Source organism: Magnolia sinica, chromosome 10 (genome assembly GCF_029962835.1).
Source record: "Magnolia sinica isolate HGM2019 chromosome 10, MsV1, whole genome shotgun sequence".
In the NCBI taxonomy this organism is placed as follows: Eukaryota; Viridiplantae; Streptophyta; class Magnoliopsida; order Magnoliales; family Magnoliaceae; genus Magnolia; species Magnolia sinica.
In genome coordinates this window covers 83,096,858-83,115,713 of record NC_080582.1, presented here as the reverse complement: position 1 = coordinate 83,115,713, position 18,856 = coordinate 83,096,858, and the positions used below count along the sequence as shown (strand labels likewise).

Here is an 18,856-nt window from a genome sequence, read left to right as displayed (position 1 = left end):
CAAGATAAGCTACTTAATCACTTCAGTTTAACAAAGTAGAAATCAAGATAAGCTAACAACTTGGGATCCAAACGCCCCCTAAATATCCTAGGAACCTTGGGAGAAAGGAAAAGTAGTTTCTCCTTGTGTTTTTTTAGTAAGATTACCAATTTCCAAATTGGATTTTTTTTTTTTTTTTTGCAGAAAAATCGCTTGAAGATGGAACATGGCACGTGTGATATCATGGATTGTGGTCACATGTGAGGCTATGGTTGTCCATGTAGGGCCTTTGAATGTGAATTGTAGTATATAGTACAATGGCACATGTGGGGCACTTGAAAATGATTGATGGTACATGATGCCCATGTGGCACATGGAGCACTTGAAGATGTCATTGCTCTAGCACACATGACCCATTGACACATGAGGCACTTGATGATGAGTGGTGACACGTGTGGAAGATCAGCACATAGGATGCTTGAAAAAGAAGGGCACAGGTGGGGTGGTTGGTGATGGGCAATGGCAAATGTGGTTGACATGGGTTCTGTCTGGGCTGACATTATATAAGGCCATACGCCTGAGCTTAGCATGGACCTAACATAGTTGGTCCTAGCCCAAAAATTGATTGTGCCCCGGGCCAACTATTACGGGCCAAACTTGTTGATACTATGTTTATGATTGTAAGGGGTCTGATGTGCAGCTTGCAGGATGCTGCAAATGATCGATCAGGTCCCGTTTTGCCCAGGCAGTGACTGTTTCCGATGTCGGGGTTGCAACTGGGATCAGGCCATGCTGAAGCATGGTCCAGCCCATGCGATAAGCGCCAGAGTCTAGGCTAAGTCCAGCCTATGGTTCATGATCTGAACCATTGACCCCATGGGCCTACAGCATGGATGGCCCCATTCGCCAAAAACCTACCAGATTGGAAGATCCAAGCCTTGAGTTCTCTTACCTGAATGTGGAGCTTGCAAAATCTAAACTACAAGCATACTGCCCGACTCTCGTCACAATAATCTGGTGAAAATCAACAAACTCATGTGTACAATTCGCAGTTGAAACAAACAAAATACTGTGACCCCCGCTCTGTTTCAAAGCACATGACAAAGGCATGTAGCTGTAACAACATAATATAATGCAATGCATATATAGAAAGTTATCTTACAATAGTCAGCTCCAAAATTCAAGCTAGTACCTGTATTCACTGTCAAATGCCATTCCACAATCTTGCTCAGAATGTAATGTCCACACCCAACCAAGGCTAAGATTCGAAATTCTCTCTTACGCGGGCCGCTAGCCTGCGGACCGAGTGATCATTGAAAGAAGAATCTACATCCCTAATTCTCGATACATAATCCAGGGCATCTTCGTATTGGTTTGCTTTACAATACCCGTCAACCACCGTCTTGTAGGTTAGCTCGTTGGGACTACAACCATGCTGTATCATGTAGCTTATCACGTCATGTGCTTCCACAAACAACCCACGGCTCGCATACCCTGCCACGAAAGTGTTGTAGGTGACAATGCACGGGCGGATCCCCGCTGCTGTCATCTCTGATAGGATTCTCAAGGCCTCTTGCATGAGACCTTGCTTGCAGAACGCATTTATTACGGTGTTGTAGGATACAATGTCAGGGTTTCCACCGGAGCTTTGCAGACTTTTGAGGATCTCATCCGCCTTCCAACACTCCCTGCCTCTTGCATACATGTCCATCAAGCTGTTGTAGGTGACGAGATCCGGTTGTAGGCCCGCCTCCCTAATCGAGGATAGCATTTCGTGGGCCCGATCATACATTCTGTTTTTTGCATAGATGGAAAGCATCGAATTGAAAATGACCAAATCGGGTTTGTATCCATTCCGCTTCAGCTCCTTGAATGCCTTCTCCATGCCCTGCAGCACTCTACACTTGAAATTCACTAGAACAAGGGTCCTCAACAGCATCCAGCTTGGAAAAATGCGGCCGTTGTAGATTTCCACCTCGATTGCTTCTATCCCTTCGACATGCCCGCCCTTTGCGTAGCAATGCAACATCAACGAATATGACGTCTCGCTGGGCTTGAAGCCCTTGCTCTTCATGTCTGCTATGATGGATTCAGCTGCGCCCCAATCGCCTTTCCTGGCCAATGCATTCAAAAGTGCATTGTAGGTGGTAACGCAGGGACTAAAACCCGCTCTAATCATTTCATCATACATCTTTGAAGCATCAACGCCAGACCCGCACCGTCCGTATGCACTGATTAACGTATTGAATGTGTCACGATCTGGATCGAACCCGCAGTTCTTCATCTCCCGAAATACCCGGTTCACGTATTTATGCATGCCCTTGTTGCCACACATTGCCAGCATTGTGTTCCATGTGACTCGATTCGGGACACACCCATCAGACTTCATCTGTCCAAGAATCTCCACCATATCTTCAGACCGCGATTTCTTCCCGAGCAATCCAAGAACGGCATTATATGTGCAGACGTTAGGCACACAGCCTGATTTCTTCATCTGATTGAACAAATCCAATGCCTTATCTTCTTTCCCAGCTTTGCCATAAGCATTTATCACAGTCGTGTATGTGACGGCATTTGGCAAGATTCCTCGACTAGTCATTGTATCAATGACAGCAGCCCCTTCTTCATAGAACCCGGCTCTTGTATATGCAGCGACAAGCTCATTGTAAGTCACAGAGTCCGGAGGGCAGCCATTCTCCTCCATTTCCTTCAAAACACTCAACGCCTCCGTATAATTCCCCGCCCGCCCATATACATGCAGTAGCGCATTGTACGTCACAATTCCTGGAGCATAGCCCCGGGATTTCAATCCGTTGAAGAACTTTGACGCTTCCTCACACAACCCTTCTCTTCCACAGGCGGATATAACTGTACTACATGTGAACTCATCGTATTCGAATCCTCCCCTTCCCATCTCATCCAAAAGACTCAAAATCCGATTCCAAGACCGACCCATCTTCCCATACACATCGAGGACGACATTGTAGGTGACCAGAGTAGGAGAGAGGCCCTTCTCCTTCATATGGTCAAACAAGGCAATGGCCCGCTCGTACTTGCCCGTCCGAGCATATGCATGGAGCAGGGTCGTGTATGCCCGGACATCAAGAGAGTAGTCCTCGATGGGAATTCTATCGAACAGCTTTGAAGCGATGGAATGCTGCGACTCTCGGCCCAAGACTCTAACAATGACTTCGATCGCCTCATTATCCAAAACAGGTCTCAATTCATTCGGATCGAAAGAAGCGGCCCATTCGAACAGGAAGAGTGCCTTCTCCCAATTACCCGAAAGCTCTAACCCCTTCAAGAGGCCGACAAAATCGACCCCGAGAATGTCAGATTTTAGAGAATCAAGAAACGGATTGAGACTGGATATGGGGTGTTTGATGATGGAGTTGAGAATGGACTTACCTGTTTTGGAAAGGAACCCAAGATGGGTGTCGGTCGAATCAGCAGAATTCTCTTGTTTTGTGTATTTTTCATTGAATGGGGGAAATGGGATTGGGTTGGGTGTTTTGAGAAGGGGTGTTTTAGGGGGCTGGGAGATTGAGGAGAGGTGTAAGGAGGTATGGTTTTGGGTGGGTATTGAGGAAAGATGGAGGAGTTGTTGGAGGAGGGAATCAAGAGGGAAGGAGGAAGGAGATGCAGGAGGAGGGAGAGGAACATTAGAGGGGTTGAATTTCAACCGTTGGGGTGGTGGGGTTGTTGATTTTGTGGGTGGGGTTGGGAAGGGAGGGCGATTTGGTAAGAAAGCTCCTTCCATTGGATTGGATGAGAGAGAGAGAGAGAGAGAGAGAGATTATGGGTTTTGGGGGATTTTTGAATGGAGGGAAGAGATTGGAGATAGAGAGAGAGAGGTATTGTGAATCTAATCTTTACATGCTTGGTCTTCATTTGACTGCGTATTCTGATGATGAGTGCAAATGCTACGTGGGTGATTGGGAGAGGGTGATTTGGTCATCATAAGAAATCAATCCGGACCGTTGATGTGGTGGGTTTGAGTCGTTTGACTGTGGATGGTACACGCCCCAAAACTCTCCAAGATCAGGGATTCCCATTTGGACCTTTGCTGCATGTTTTTTTATTAACCGTCTATTTAGAGGCTGCCAGTGAAGAACGGTGAAGATTTTCCTTGAAAATGTAAGGTCCATGTTTTTTTAAAACTGGGCCATGAGTGACGAGTTTGTAGAGGACAGGAAAATATTTAAATATTGGTTTCCACACAGTTGATGGGGTCATTAACTCATGTATATTCCCTGTTTACTTGAACAGTATTTACAAATTTCCATAATTTCACTTTTGTTTTGGGAGTTCAATTTCAGGCTGCGTTTGGATGCATTATTGAATTAAATCACAATATTTAGCACAATGGAGCAGAAATAAATAACCTCTACCTTCTTTGTAATTGCAATTTGGATGCATGTCCCTCGTAGATTCAATGCCACTAGATACAAAGGAAGGTGATTACGATCTGATTATTTAGAGCCTCTGGAATGCAATGGGATCTCCATGAAGTTGATCAGTACGATGAATTCGATTGGGAAGTCCAATGGCACTTACTAAATACTAATTTCAATTTAATTTACTGGTGTGTCAAAACACAGCCTCAACAATGTGGTTTTGGCCAACTTGGCAACTCTCGGGTTGTTAAGCAGTACTTTAATCGAATCTTCGATTGTTTAAACTCCAAAGATCCAATTTGGAAATATAAGCCTCTTCTATTAGGATCGTTTGGATGCCTGCAAACTTTTTAAGTAATAAACGCTTTATGCCTGAAAAGAATTTCAAGCACAAGTTATATGAATGCTATTTAGTTTGGCTTTTAAGTGACGATTTGTTTGCAGGCAAATAGATGTGTTTGGCTAACTTATAAAGTGTTTATTACACATAAAGTAGGTATTCACACCATATAGAACTTAAGGTGGTAAATCCTGCTAAAATCAGCAAATCACATAAAAAGAACTTGGACTTGATTTTTTTTAAGGGGGGATTAGGAGAGCAGCAAAGCTCACACACACTAGACAAATTGGATGTCCTCCGCCCATCACAATGGCCCCAAATGCAATTGAAATTTTTTTAAAGGTAGATCTCCCATCCTTTTCTCTCTAGTGGTCTGATGATCAATCAAGTTGTTTTTTTGGACCATAACAGAGCATTGAAAGAAGCACATGATAGACAAATTGGATATATTATACACATTACAGTGGGCCCCACATATCGCAAGTGTGTATCAACCGTTGTGTTCTATTACATGTAATGTCTTTTTAAATACAAAAACTTCACCGATAATCTGAAACATGGCTTTTTGCCAGTTTTCAGATTACAGCTAAAACGCTGTAATGTGTTTATAGGCAAATGCAAGTATATTCAAACAGCCTGCAATCCGATTACCTATGATCCCTTTACAACTCAAGAATTTACAGGCATCCAAATGACCCTTATCGAATGCTCAACATTTAGAGAGATTTCCTCACATTTCAGAAACCATGAATGAGGATTTTTCCCCCTCTCTACAGCATCTAAAAATGAAATAATGTCTTTAAATCCTGCAACCTAAGAAATAAAACTCGAATATTGTGATATATAGTTACAACATAAAGAAATAAACAACAAACAGCCTGTGGACATGCAAGTGTGCCCCATGTTTTGCAGGGCTAACAAAGGAAAAAACAGCCAATTACAACTTACAAATGGTGTTACTAACTTCCTAAGTAGACATGCACCCGTGACCCATGTTTCCCAAGCTAACCAAGGAAAACAGCCGATTACATTCCTACGTGGTAAAACAGCCGATTACATTTCTAACTACCTAAGTGGTATACAATAATTAGTACAACATTGCCAAGAGACAGCCCCATCATTTACCCCTTGCCCTGCCTCTTCTGGCAGATCCCGCTCTTGTTCCCAGCTTCATGGCTCCTGCACTCGATTTCCTTTTCAGGCCGCGGCTTGGATTTGTTCGAGTTTCGGCCTTTGGTGGCTCATCTGCTTCAGATTTGCTCGGCTTCCCTGCTCGGCTACGGCTTCGACTTGGTTGAGATTCAGACTGCAGCAGCCCATCTGGCTTGACCGTGGTCAACTTCCCTGACCTTCCACGGCTTGAATTTGATCTTGGTCCTGGCCGATGTTTGGTGGGCAGAGCCTCTTCCTGCTTATTGCCAGTAGTACCGTTATCCACTCCATCTGCAATATTGTTCGTTTCTGTAGTCACAGGGAATTCCATGGATACTTCACTCGAAAGCTCCCAGGTTTCTGCCAATTTTCCGGTGGCCAACACAGCATGACTCAGACCTATTGAATTCTGGTCTATCTTTACTGATGGTTTCATACCCAAATCTCCCTTCATTTCTGCAGACGAACTGACAGATAAATGGAATGTTGCGTTTAGTCGAATACGAGGAATTATTTGCACCTCCCAGCATATATATATATATATATATATATATATATATATAGACACACACACACACACACACACATTGCTGAGGTGCAGGATTTTGTGCATGTAGGGCCCAAGTTAAGGTGATGAAGACTGGTGATTTGATGGGATGCACCATGGACGAAGGATTCCCCAAAAGTAACCTTCAATCCTTCTGACTAGTTTCTGTTGAACCAGACAGTTGCTGTATCTGTTTTTTTTTTTTTTTTTTTTTTTTAACTTTTTTTTTAAAGGATTTTATTACAATAAGAAAATTGTCGAGGCATCACCAATCCCCTGTGGGGGCCATCAATTTAACCGTCTAAGACACTGAACCATAGTCCCCACAAGTATGGAATCCTGCACCTCAGTGACCATGCATATGCTGAGGCTAAGGACCCAACAAATTCTCATGAGTGCCAGGCAATGCATTGGATGGATCAGGTAGCCAGTCTTTTATAGGTTACCTGGATTTGAAAGAACCATTAGCATCGTTTCCGCCTTCTGATCCATTTGCTTCTTTCTGCATCTGAATTTCTGCACCCGGCAACCTAGAATCTGCAAAAATGTTCGGAGGTTCAATTCAGGAATGAGAAAACACACTTATCAGCAGACAAAATATAAGACAGCAGATATGTTAGTGTGATCGAAATTCCACTTTTAGTGGCAGATTGGATGAGCAGCCCCCGGACCACAACTGATACGATGGATGAAGCAGGACCTGGAATGCTTATACCTCTTGATTGAAAAAGTGGAAAACCTGAACGAACTCAACGGCGCATTTCAATGTTCTGCACTGCCCCAAATGCAAAGCATATGATGAGTTCCACTTAAATTGAGGAGATTTGGGAGTACTTTCAGATGTGACACTAATCATGGCCAGATCATCTAACCATGCACCCACTTGGCCAGACCAGACATGCCAGTACACTAGTTATCCCGATGTACCATGCCAGATCATTTCTCATCAGAAGCGTGCACTGCAATGAATTATATGGAAGAAGCATACAAGCACAGCATCAACAAAGAGAGCTTGCCAAGCCTAGTGCACATGCATGGTAAGTGCAGGCTATGCATGGGGGGGGGGGGGGGCCGGGGGTTCGGGCTACTCACACAAAAAATTTGTAACATGGCAGAAATGCCCTCGGTTAAAGATACAGAGACATCCAGATTATGTAAATACCCTTTCATATGTTGGATATCCCTTCCAATGTCCTTTTAAAAACCAAAGTTCATTGCATGGGTAAAATTTTCCGTAGCTACTTGCATCATATATAGTAGATATCAGTATACTGCCAGCCAAATTTTCTAGTCCAAGCACAATCAAAGTTCATGAAGCTTACAAAGGTTTGGGGTTCGACTCTAACTTACAAACAGCTAAACAATATGGCAAATACGGGTGCAGTCAGTGGCAGCAAAAAATCTAGAATAACCAAGGTCCAATTCGGAGGCAACATTAACTTTTCTTCGATCTGCCAATGTCATAAGTGGGGAGTTTTGGTGGCATTTTAAAGGATGGTGAAGGAGATCGATGCCGAGAAACAAGGATAGAATCAAGAATGATGTTTCTGAAAAAGAGCCTATGAGTAGCCCCAATAGTAGAGAAAATGGAGGGCCAACTCAGATGGTTCATAGCTAGTTAGCTACTAAGAAACCAGAGAAAATGATGGAAAGCCAGCTCAGATGGTTCATAGGTACTGAGAAACTAAGGCACATAGCTGCTGATGCCCAGCCTTTTAATGTTGAGGTGTTATAGGTTCCTGATGCATCGGACATGATTAGTGCCCTAATGCACCAGTTCATAGCAGGGCCTTCTTCTTCTTCTTTTTTGGTGCAGGTGAGTTTTCTCTTTCTCTCTGTGTGTGTGTGTGTGGGTGGGTGGGTGGGGGGATCCCCCATCCACAGTGAGGCCTATTGGGTCAACATTCTGCATCAAGCCATAGGCCCCATCTGTGCAAACCGGGTGCCTCAAGACACTATACACATCCTCATCAATCACGGCTATAGTTTTCATTGTGCTTCAAGAGAGGGGAAAGGTGCAGCACAAAGGAGATGGTAATCACCAATAGATCGTGCATAAAGATGCCAAAGAATGATTCCACAAAGTAAACTTGAGAATCTGCAACATACCATGTGTAGAAGATGTTTCTTTGAGACCAGATAGCTGATGTGGTTCTGAATGGCTCTTATCTTGTACAGTTTTCCCCACCTGAGAACCTATCTCTTGGACAGAAGCATGAGCATCATTGTAGTCAGCGACACCACCAGCATCACTGAGATAAAAAGAACTAAATGAGTAGACCTGTATGACCTTCCATGTGACATGTTCAAAACTGATTTCTGAACTAGATGAGTAGCATCACTGTATTTTATTTTATTTTATTTTTTGAGTCTGTGTAGTTGGTTTGGTGGCTCTTGCTGACTTCTTTTAATAGATTCTTACCTTTCAAAAAAATAAGAAAAGGGAAAGAGGAGAAAAAAAAAAAAAAAATCAAAACTATCCGCAACTCGAGCACATGTAAAATCCCATATAATTTTATTATAGTATCATAGACTGAGATAACAGCTTCTGATTGTTTTTTTTTTTTTTGTTTTTTTTGGGGGGGGGGGGGGGACACTAACCTTGGGTTGGCTTCTTCTGATGTCATGACTTTCGGTTCAGAGCCTGAGATGTTTATGACAAGAACCTGGTTTTCAGTCATGTTATCGACACCATCAGTCACTGAGGGATTCACTTCCACAGATTTTTCAGCAGAAGAGTGAAGAATCCCGTCTCGACCCACAGATGATTCTGCAGGCAAGTCCGCAGATGCATCTACTGACTTTGCAGGTGGCAGAGAATTTGAATCATTGGTTATACCGACCACTTCTCTTTTATCAGCAGCTGCTGGGCTTTGGACCATTTTATGTTCTGAGATCGTTGTAGATGAATCAATTTGCCTGACTGCAGGAGGTTCTAGCATATCGTCAGTTGGCTTAAGACGAACTCTTCGACTTTCCTCAGTGATATCCCATGAACCAATGGCAAGAGAGTTCCTTTTGAGTACCTGTGCACAAGTTTCATGTAAAGTGTCATTGAAAACAGATTTCAGTACCTTGTCTCAAAATGTTTTTTTTTCCTTCAAAAAATTGGTGCCACTTCTACTACGAGAGGTTTGCTAGCATATTTCATCCCTTTTGCCCTCCCATGATCAACTGTCTCTTGTGCCTTGACACATTGTGATCCAGACCATTCATCTGGTAGGTCCCACCATGGACGGGTCAGGTGTAAAATTCCCCTGACCAGATATCTTAACACCTCTCTGGGTGGATGGTTAGTATCTCCAATCAATGGGATTTTTCCATGTGACCCATCCACAGTAGCACCAACTAGATGAGCCTGGACACCATGTGGTGAACCGGAAGTGGCAACCAGAAGGGAAAGCAACCAATGGCAAGCACCTCTAGCAGAATTCTATTATAAATTTAGAAAAGAATGAGCATGGCAGCCTTGAGAGGAAAAGTACAGCTAAACCGTTAGCGAATGAGGGTTCTCTGTGAATCCCTTTGTATCAAGAATTTGTTCCCGCTTTGATTTCTTTAGTAAACTTACCATTATCTTTTCTTTTCTTTTCTTTTCTTTTTTTTTCTTTTTCTTTTGAAAGGTAAATTTAACATTATCTTTAAAAGGAGAGATTATAAAGCATGGCATGCAACAGGAAAGCAACAAATAATTCAGAAAAAAGTTGGATTTTCAGATCACCATAACGAAACAAGGTTCATCCTAGAAACTAAGCCAAAATGACTTGAAAGAGAAATTGATGTTTAACCTAGAGAAAAGGAAGATAGCCTTCCCAACATGTGTGTCATGTGCAAGAAAGCTGAGGAATTGGTAAATCATCTATTCTTCCATTGCAAGGTGGCGTGGCTAGGGAAGTGTGCGATTTCTCTCTCCCTATTCGCAGCGGCATGGGCTTTCAATAATTCCACATGATGAGTGGTGGTTGAATGGCTTGGTAGGCTGTTCAAAGGACACAAGGAAGCTTTATGGAGAATGTGCTTATCTGGGATTTTATGGAGTTTAAGAAAAGCGAGAAACTCTAGAATTTTCAAAAATAAGGTCTCATCTTTTGAAACCATCAAAAGAAGAAATAGATATTTCATTATCAGTTCAGCACTAGCAAAGCATCGGGGCTTAGATTGTCAACTGAGAAATCCAACATTATGAAATTGTCACTAAAACCCGCATAGAGAGTCAGCCAAGCTGCATAAATTAATCTGGAAACACCACAGATTTCTACTCTTTAGCTCAAAAACAAATGCCATTTACTAGAGATGGATAGCAATAGCAATAGAAACAGTAAAATGTAAAAGAATAATTCAAAACATGTAAAGGTAAATTAAAAAGAATAATCCAAGACAGAAGTCCTAGAAAGTACATTGGATGAGGTCAAAGAACGAGTGACAATTGTATATGGTGATTCATCCTTGGACAGTTGTGGACCAATTGGTGGTGGGGTATTGAATCTCGCATTGCTCAAAGATGGAGATGCACATGGCGGTTGGGCTCGCATGAATGATCTTGCTACATCCACAGGTGAACTCACTTCACCTTCACTAACCTGGAGAAGAGATTTGGCAACAACTAACATTAGCAGTTGGAAACAGATCTAAGGAAATGAATGGGTAATACTTTTTATGATCAAACTTTCCAATGTAAATGTAGAAACATAAGTATCATTTCCCATTTTTTTCCAATAAAAAAATTGTAGAAACATAAGTTTAGCACTGGACAAAAGGATAGCCAGAAAGAATCCTTAAGTAAGATGCAACATTTTATATGAATCATGTCATATCCCCATCTAAAATTTTATGCTTGGCATAGTAGAAGTAAAATGGACCCAAAACTTTCAACTATACTGAAGGTATTTCAAATGTGTGTCTATCTTTAATATTGCTTAGATGACAACATGTTTAATGCATGGTGACAATGTATTTGTATGAAACTACAGCAATATATAACCAACGACAATATTGTCAAAATGTGTGAATTTCTTCTTTTTTGCTTGGGTTTAAGCAAATTGAAACCCCCTATCTACTCTCGCACTCGACAAAATAGACGCTAAAACGCCGACTTAGCAAAAACCAATCAAAATGGTTTTTGCCAAGTCGATCGAAAAAAGTAGGTGTTTTTTTTTTTGAAAGATAAGCAAAGCAAGAAACTGGCAAAAGGAGCAGAAGCTCTCTCTCTCTCTCTCTCTCTCTCTCTCTCTCTCTCTCTCATGATGGGGACATCAGAGGACCTACTCAAGTGTACCATATATGGAGACAACCACCCACATCAGCGCAACTTTATTTGTGGATGGGAGACGAGTTTCAAATGGGGCCCGTCGGGCCATTTTAAAGACCCCACAGGCATTGGACGTGCATCAGGAAGACCCCACCTTGGGATGATGCATGTGAGTTGCTTAGGAGATCATTTTAGTCGTAGGATTTCTATTTCGTGTCGATCCAACCGTTGGATCTTGTCAATCAGGCCATCTGGCCACCAAATCTTTTACATTTGGGCCCCTTGGACTTTAATCTTGCTTATTTTATTTTATTTTTTTTAGAATTATTTGATAGTTGAGATTGATAATATACGTTTTAGTTTTCTTATTTTGGATGATAGGCCACTTTACTTAAGTGAGTGGCATAGTTGTAATTATGCTGAATTTTAATTCAGAATTTTTAATTATAAAAGCACAGGGGGGGTGGAGTTACAACCCTAGTGGAGATTTGAGAAGAAAAAAAGAAAAGAAAAGCTCTCTTGTGTGAAGGAATTTTCCTCATTGTTTTCTAAGGTTTAAAGGAAAAAAAAAAAAAACCCTCCCTTCCAATTGAATTGTGAAAGGGTACAAACTTGTTTGATGGTGGATTCCCCAAGGTACATCCTTCCTCTTCCTTATCTTCGAAAGGTATTCTTCTTCTTACATCCTTCCTCTCTCTTCTTTGAAATGTATTCTTCTTCTTCTTCTCTTGTCTTCCTCTTTTCCTTCCCATTACAATCTTCTAAAACCTAGATCTTCAATTTCATATTTTCTCCAATTTCTAAAAACCCTAATTCCAAAATCCCCAATTCTAATGAACCCTAATTTTCCTAATTTCATATTTTCCACTTTCCTAACCCTAACCATAAAACTTACAAATATGTCCATTGAGTGTGGAACGTGCCTATGCTAAATTGGAAGTTCTATCCTTCCATCGGTCCTCATTTTAATTGATTTATGTGATTTCTTAGCATGTGGTCATGTGATTTAAGTCGAATCAAATTTTATTTCATATTGTTTATTCTTAATTAATTGGTATGTTAGCATCTTTTGTTAATTGAATTACTTCATGGACTCTTTCATAATCTCCACGTTGCGTGCTAGCATTAAATTATGTGTCCTTCATCAATATAACAAACAGAAAAAGAAGAGGGGGAGAGAGAACAAAAGTCACACCCCAGACAACCTAAAAACTCACAATGCCCAATCCCTAAACAAAATGAAAACCTTAAAGAATATAGCTGCCAAGGATAGGCTTTGATTCCTAAAAACTCGATTATCTCTCCGCCCAGACATCCCAAATGACAATTAGCAGGATGCAACATCATTTTCTTTTGCCTAATGTTCCACCAGATTCCACGTGCCAAGAGCAGAATAGCTAATCAAGGAAGGCATGGTCCAGGTCACACCCGCAAGGCAAAGCACGCTCCACCAAATGTCAACGATAAGCCGACAGTGGAGAAAGATGTGATCCATTGATTCTTTGTTGTTTAGGCATAAGAGGCAGACATTATGTAGCACCATGCCTCTCCTTCTAAGATTGGTAAGGATTTTATTTCTTCCAACAAGCTCCGCCACTTCCTTTTTTTTTTCTTTTTTTTTTTTGGGGGGGGGGGGGGGAATGAAAAGAATCAAGAGGAATTTATCCAGTCAAAAGCGCCGATATCTCTCCTTGGGTGGCTGCCTAACTTTTTATCAAAACAACCTTCTCCAATATGGCAGTATACTTCTTGTCTCTCTTCGAATGCCAAAAATCGGTGATATAGGCTTGATAAGATGAGGAGAGAGGATTTCACTTACTCAAATGGGACGAAGTCTACAAACCGGTCAGCAAAGGAGGAGCCAGACTGAAATGTTTACATCTTATGAATGTCACTCTTCTTAGAAAGTGGCACTAGAAATTCATATCTGAAGCGGGTAAGCTATGGAGGGAGATTATTGTTTCCAAATATGGCACTTAGACGAGTGATTGGAGCATAAAAACTTCATCTCTCCATCGCTCTTCAAATGTTTGGAAAGCTATCATGTCCACCAAGTAGGGGTGTACATCGAGTTGAACCGAGTCGAGCTAGCCTCAGCTTGACTCGGCTCGGCCACTAGCTGACCCAAGCTCGAACTCTAGATTGATATGCATGTAGATAGATTGGATTATGGTGTGGTCACTCCCTCAAACCATTCATTTTCTTTTGATTGCAAGAGTAATATAGATGAATGGCACGAGTCTGTTACCACTTGTCATTGTGTAGGACGTCCTGGGTGCTCTTGGGTAGGCCCCACTGTGTAGATGCCCTGGCTAAAATATTGGACTGGTCTCCTTATTAGGTGGACCACCAAAATATTCAAAATTGGTTACGTAACGGCCGTTGCATAAAGGCAACGGTCATAACCGTTCCGCGTTAGGGGGTCAAAATGGTCGTTACAGAAAAAACAAGCCATAAAGGCCCTGTAATGGCCCCGTTACACTTTTCTTCAAAAAATAAAAAAGGGCCATTACGGGTGATACGAGGTCCGTAACGACCGTTATGGCCCGTATCATAATGGTAACGGTGGTGGCCGTTACGGCCACCATTATCGTTTTGGAACACCTTGTGGACCACACCTGCACTTTGAATATGTGTTAGTCATTACTTTTTCTATAAACAAAAATCATGTGGCCCACCAAACAGCAGACTAGCTAGACTTTTGGGCCAAGATATCTACACAGTAGGGCTTGCCCAATAAGCAATTGAGATCTTGCACACAACCATTTTGCCGCGAGCACCAATTAGGCTAGAATGATAGTTCCTACTTCTCCATCCATCATAATCCACCACCTTATGGATCTTAATCGTCTATCAACTATTCTCACCATCCGCAGCCCTATCTTAGCCAACAAAGCAACAATCCGCACCAAAATGTCCAATGAATGGTCAAGATAGTCTAGCCCATCTGCTAATGTAATCTTCTCCAGCCTGGCTTGTCAAAGGAATCTAACGGAGGTGGAGCTAGTGTGATGGAGATCTTTAGGCCCAACGATGCGCTCGCTTAGGGGCAGATGGTGCAACATGCGGTTGTTCCTCTACCGTTGATGGAAATTTTGATGAGTGGCACAAATAGGTTGCGTCAAGCGTTATTAAATAAGATAAGGAAAGCATGGGAAAGGAAATCTCATTTCCGAAGGGAAGGGAGAATTTTTAGGAGAATATTCAGTACAATTTAGTGCATTGGAAATCCGGTTTCCTACAATTTCCGACCAATTCAGTATCCCAAACAGTTGGCAAGAGGGGTTCACAAGAAACCTTCTTTCATTTCCTTCATTTTCATTGAATCCAAATAAGGCCTAAGAGAATAAGAAAGAAAGATAAGTGGAATCACTCCATGGCTTCACACCATCTCTATTCACAGGAGGTTTTCTTGTTGCTCAAAAGCAAAAGAGAGAAATTTCATTCAATGCATAATAATGCTCCAAGGTTCACACACCCACCCCTTAATACACTAATTGGGGTGTTTTTACAAAAATACCCTTATGATTCTAAAATATCCAAAATACCCCCCTGAATCAACTAAAATAGAAAACAACCCACAAAATAAATAAAATAAATAAGGAAATAATCAAACTAATGTGATGCAGGACATGGAAAATTAAATATGATATGCAAGATTGCAGGCTTAGATCACACCAATTCAGAAACAATCACACAAATTCCACATCCCACATGAAAATCCAAACATTCAATTAAAGGGGAATCTATGCGGGTCCAAGCCGACACAGGCTAGGACTGGACCAATAAAATTATAAACTAAACAATGTCAAAGGGAAATAAAATCAACTACTCATGCATAAAAATCAGTCCCTAATCCAAGGGATTCCCTAATTTCAATTCAAGGAACCCTAAGGTGATAAAAAGGGGCAAATCAATTAGGGATCATGTAATATAAGGTTAGGATTCATGAAAAAATGACTATGAGAGGATAAAAGAGGATAAAAACCTGAGCCAAAAGATGATCCCGCGTGTGGACAACAACAATGGCCCAAACGGACGTGCGTGTGATCCCGGCCGCACGTGTGTGGGGCCCACTATTCAGAAAAAGGCCACCTTGGCCCTGGTCAGCCAGGGATGGACTCCAAAACCTCCAAATTTCAGCTCGATCCGATGTACGGTTTGTGCGTGGTGCTCCGCCGAAGTTTCAGCTCGCCTGCGGGCCGAAATCTGAAAACCTGCTTTAATGAAGAAATCTGATGCAACAAAAGGACAAATTCAAAGTACGGATGGTGGGGGAAGATGGAAAAAAAAAGATGATGGAAGATGGGGGTGAATTGGGATCGATGTGGCTTCGCACCACGGTAGTTAGCCCTTCGAAAAGGGAGGGCTTCGCACCCACTTTTGAATTCTTCCACAACTCACGAAGAGAGCAGAAAAATAAAGCAGGAATTTTTTATTAACTTCAATGAATGAAAAGAACTACAAAGGGTGCCTATTTATAGGGAGAACCCTATACCGAAAAACTCGCACCATGTGCGACACCTATTACTTGGCGATGAAGTAAACTAAAATAAAAATCAAACAAGGAAATCTAAAGCGTTCACGATGTTCTAAATAATAACAACAAGCAAAACTTAAAATATAAAACCAATCCGACGAGTGGGCCACGATCATGAGATCCTATGGTGGGCTTTTCTTGACTATCGGGCCACTTTTCTGAACAAAAACTTGTCTTCTAGCTAGGAGGCCCTCTCTGGACGTCGTCATCGAGCCAGATCGATGATGGGGTCCTCCTTCTGCGTACGTACGTGCGTAGGGGTGTTGGTGTGCGGGCGTGCGTGTGCACGATGTCCTCATCAACTCTCCCCGGCTGCGAAGATTTCGCCACTGGCGAAATAAAACTCCTGAACCGCTCTAGGATGTCTGGATCAAGTCTCTGAAACTCCTCCTCAGTGAGCCACGTGCTGTCCGAAGTTGGGCGTGACTTCCATTTAACTAGGTATTTCTGAAACCCGCCATCCGACGTGGAAATTATCTCATGGTCCAAGATATCCTTTATTTCCTCTCTGGGTGTGTGAAGGCTAAGTATGGAAGGCAGAGGCTGAGATAAAAGGTCAGGAAGAGGCCATGGATCAAAGGGTAAGGTTGGGACATCAGGATGGGTGGGCGAAGGGCTGGACAAAGTATCAGTGGGTCCCTGAAAAGCAACTAGATCCTCCACGTTGAATGTGGAACTAATTCCCATGGAAGGTGAAAGATCTACCTCATACGCATTGAGACCGTTTCGCTTTATAATTTTGAAGGGCCCAGCGCTACGCGCGTGTAACTTACGAATGGCCCCTGGAGGGTACCGCTCGGGCCTGATACGGACCATCACAGAGTCCCCAATATTGAACTCTTTGAAACGTCTATGTAGGTCTGCAGAAAGTTTGTAATGCTCATTACTAGTAGTGATTTTTCGCCTGATTTCTTAATGCAATGAATGTATGTGATGCGCAAAAGACTTTGCAGACTCTGATGGCCTATGAGACAATGACATGGGGATAAGATTAATAGGTTTCCTAGGCTTATAACCAGTAACGACTTCAAAAGGACTTAGACCTGTGGACCTATTGACAGAACTATTATATGCAAACTCGGCTATGGGTAGTACGGCGTCCCATGTCCTGGTATCCTCCCCCACTAAACATCGAAGTAAACTCCCTAGGCTCCTATTAACCACCTCAGTCTGGCCATCGGTCTGAGGGTGGTAAGCAGAAGAAAACTGGAGCCTAGTATTCATCATGTGCCATAGTGTCTTCCAAAAGTAACTCATAAATCTCACGTCACGGTCAGACACTATGGTTTTTGGTAACCCATGCAGTTTGACAACCTCACTAAAGAATAGCTTGGCAACATGAGAGGCGTCGGAGGTCTTAGAACAAGGAATGAAGTGGGCCATTTTAGAGAAACGGTCCACGACAACGAATATGGAGTCATGCTTTCGAATAGTCTTTGGAAGTCCAAGCATGAAGTCCATACTGATGTCCTGCCAAGGGATGAATGGGACTGGCAAAGGTGTATATAATCCTGTATTCTGTTTCCTTTGCTTTGCCAGTTGACAAGTACGACATTGCCCTATAATTTTGGCCACGTCCCGTTTGAGGCTTGGCCAATGAAATCTATCCTCCACTAGGGCAATGGTCTTGTCACGACCGAAATGACCTGCTACCCCCCCTGAATGTAACTCCCAGACAAGAAAATCGCGAAGGGAGATGCGTGGTATGCACAAGCGGTCACTCCTAAACAAATATCCGTCCAAAATCAAATACTCACTGTTAGCTCCTGATGGACTCTCTAATAAAGACGTATACACAACTCCAAAATCTGGGCACTCAGAATACTCTTCTTTGATGCGCTCAAGGCCCGTAACTTAAACTTTCTTGGAGTTGAGTAATGCGACTCGACGACTCAACGCATCGACAGGCTTATTCTCTACACCGGCCTTGTGCTTAAGCACAAAAGTGTACTCTTGAAGGAATTGAACCCACTTAGCGTGCCTGGGGCTTAATTTCTTATAAGAGTTTAAGTATTTTAAGGCCTCGTGATCTGAGAACAAGACGAATTCTTGCGGTAATAGGTAATGTCGCCAATGGCGTAGTGATTGCACTACCGCGTAGAATTCCTTGTCATAGGTGGAATATCTTTGCTTCGCCTCATTCAATTTCTCACTAAAAAAGGCGACAAGGTGCCCTTCCTGGCTAAGTACTCCTCCTATACCGACTCCTGACGCGTCACATGCGACTTCAAAAGCTTTTGAAAAATCTGAAATTCGCATAACTGGAGCTTCGGTCATCTTGACCTTTATCTCCTTGAAGGCCTTCGAGGCGGCCTTTGTCCATTGAAACTCTCCCTTTTTTATGCAGTCCGTGATGGGAGCCACAATGGAACTGAAGCCTCGAATGAACCGCCTATAAAAAGTGGCTAAGCCATGAAAGCTGCGCACCTCATGAATATTGCGGGGTTCAGGCCAATTAACGATGGCCTTGACCTTCTCGGGATCCGCCGATACGCCCTCAGCTGACACAATAAAACCTAAGAAGATCACACTACTAGACAAGAACGCGCACTTCTTTAGGTTGGCGTACAACTTCTCGGCCCTAAGGATCCCACAAACCTGCCTCAAATGGTTGAGGTGTTGCTCCTTAGTCATGCTATAAATCAAGATATCA

The 18,856-nt window shown here is 42.5% G+C and overlaps 2 protein-coding genes across 4 annotated transcripts in view; both read right to left on the bottom strand.

Annotated features, from left to right (window-relative positions):
- Positions 1–978: 978 nt before the first annotated feature.
- LOC131217190 (pentatricopeptide repeat-containing protein At2g18940, chloroplastic) lies at positions 979–3,877 on the bottom strand. Its single transcript, XM_058212006.1, has one exon. It carries the CDS (start codon positions 3,737–3,739, stop codon positions 1,238–1,240), a length of 2,502 nt encoding a protein of 833 aa, XP_058067989.1. The 5' UTR covers positions 3,740–3,877; the 3' UTR covers positions 979–1,237.
- Positions 3,878–5,530: 1,653 nt separating this feature from the next.
- Positions 5,531–18,856, bottom strand: part of LOC131217189 (protein KAKU4-like) — a 41,917-nt gene continuing 28,591 nt past the window's right edge. For 2 of the 3 annotated variants that reach the window (XM_058212003.1, XM_058212004.1), the window contains exons 5-9: positions 10,813–10,995; positions 9,017–9,441; positions 8,525–8,667; positions 6,862–6,952; positions 5,531–6,335 (exon numbers count right to left, since the gene is read on the bottom strand). In XM_058212003.1, coding sequence (XP_058067986.1) covers positions 5,834–6,335; positions 6,862–6,952; positions 8,525–8,667; positions 9,017–9,441; positions 10,813–10,995 — 1,344 coding nt within the window. In that variant the 3' untranslated portion in view covers positions 5,531–5,833. The remainder of the gene's footprint in view (positions 6,336–6,861; positions 6,953–8,524; positions 8,668–9,016; positions 9,442–10,812; positions 10,996–18,856) is intronic. The other variant, XM_058212005.1, reaches the window with a different exon arrangement.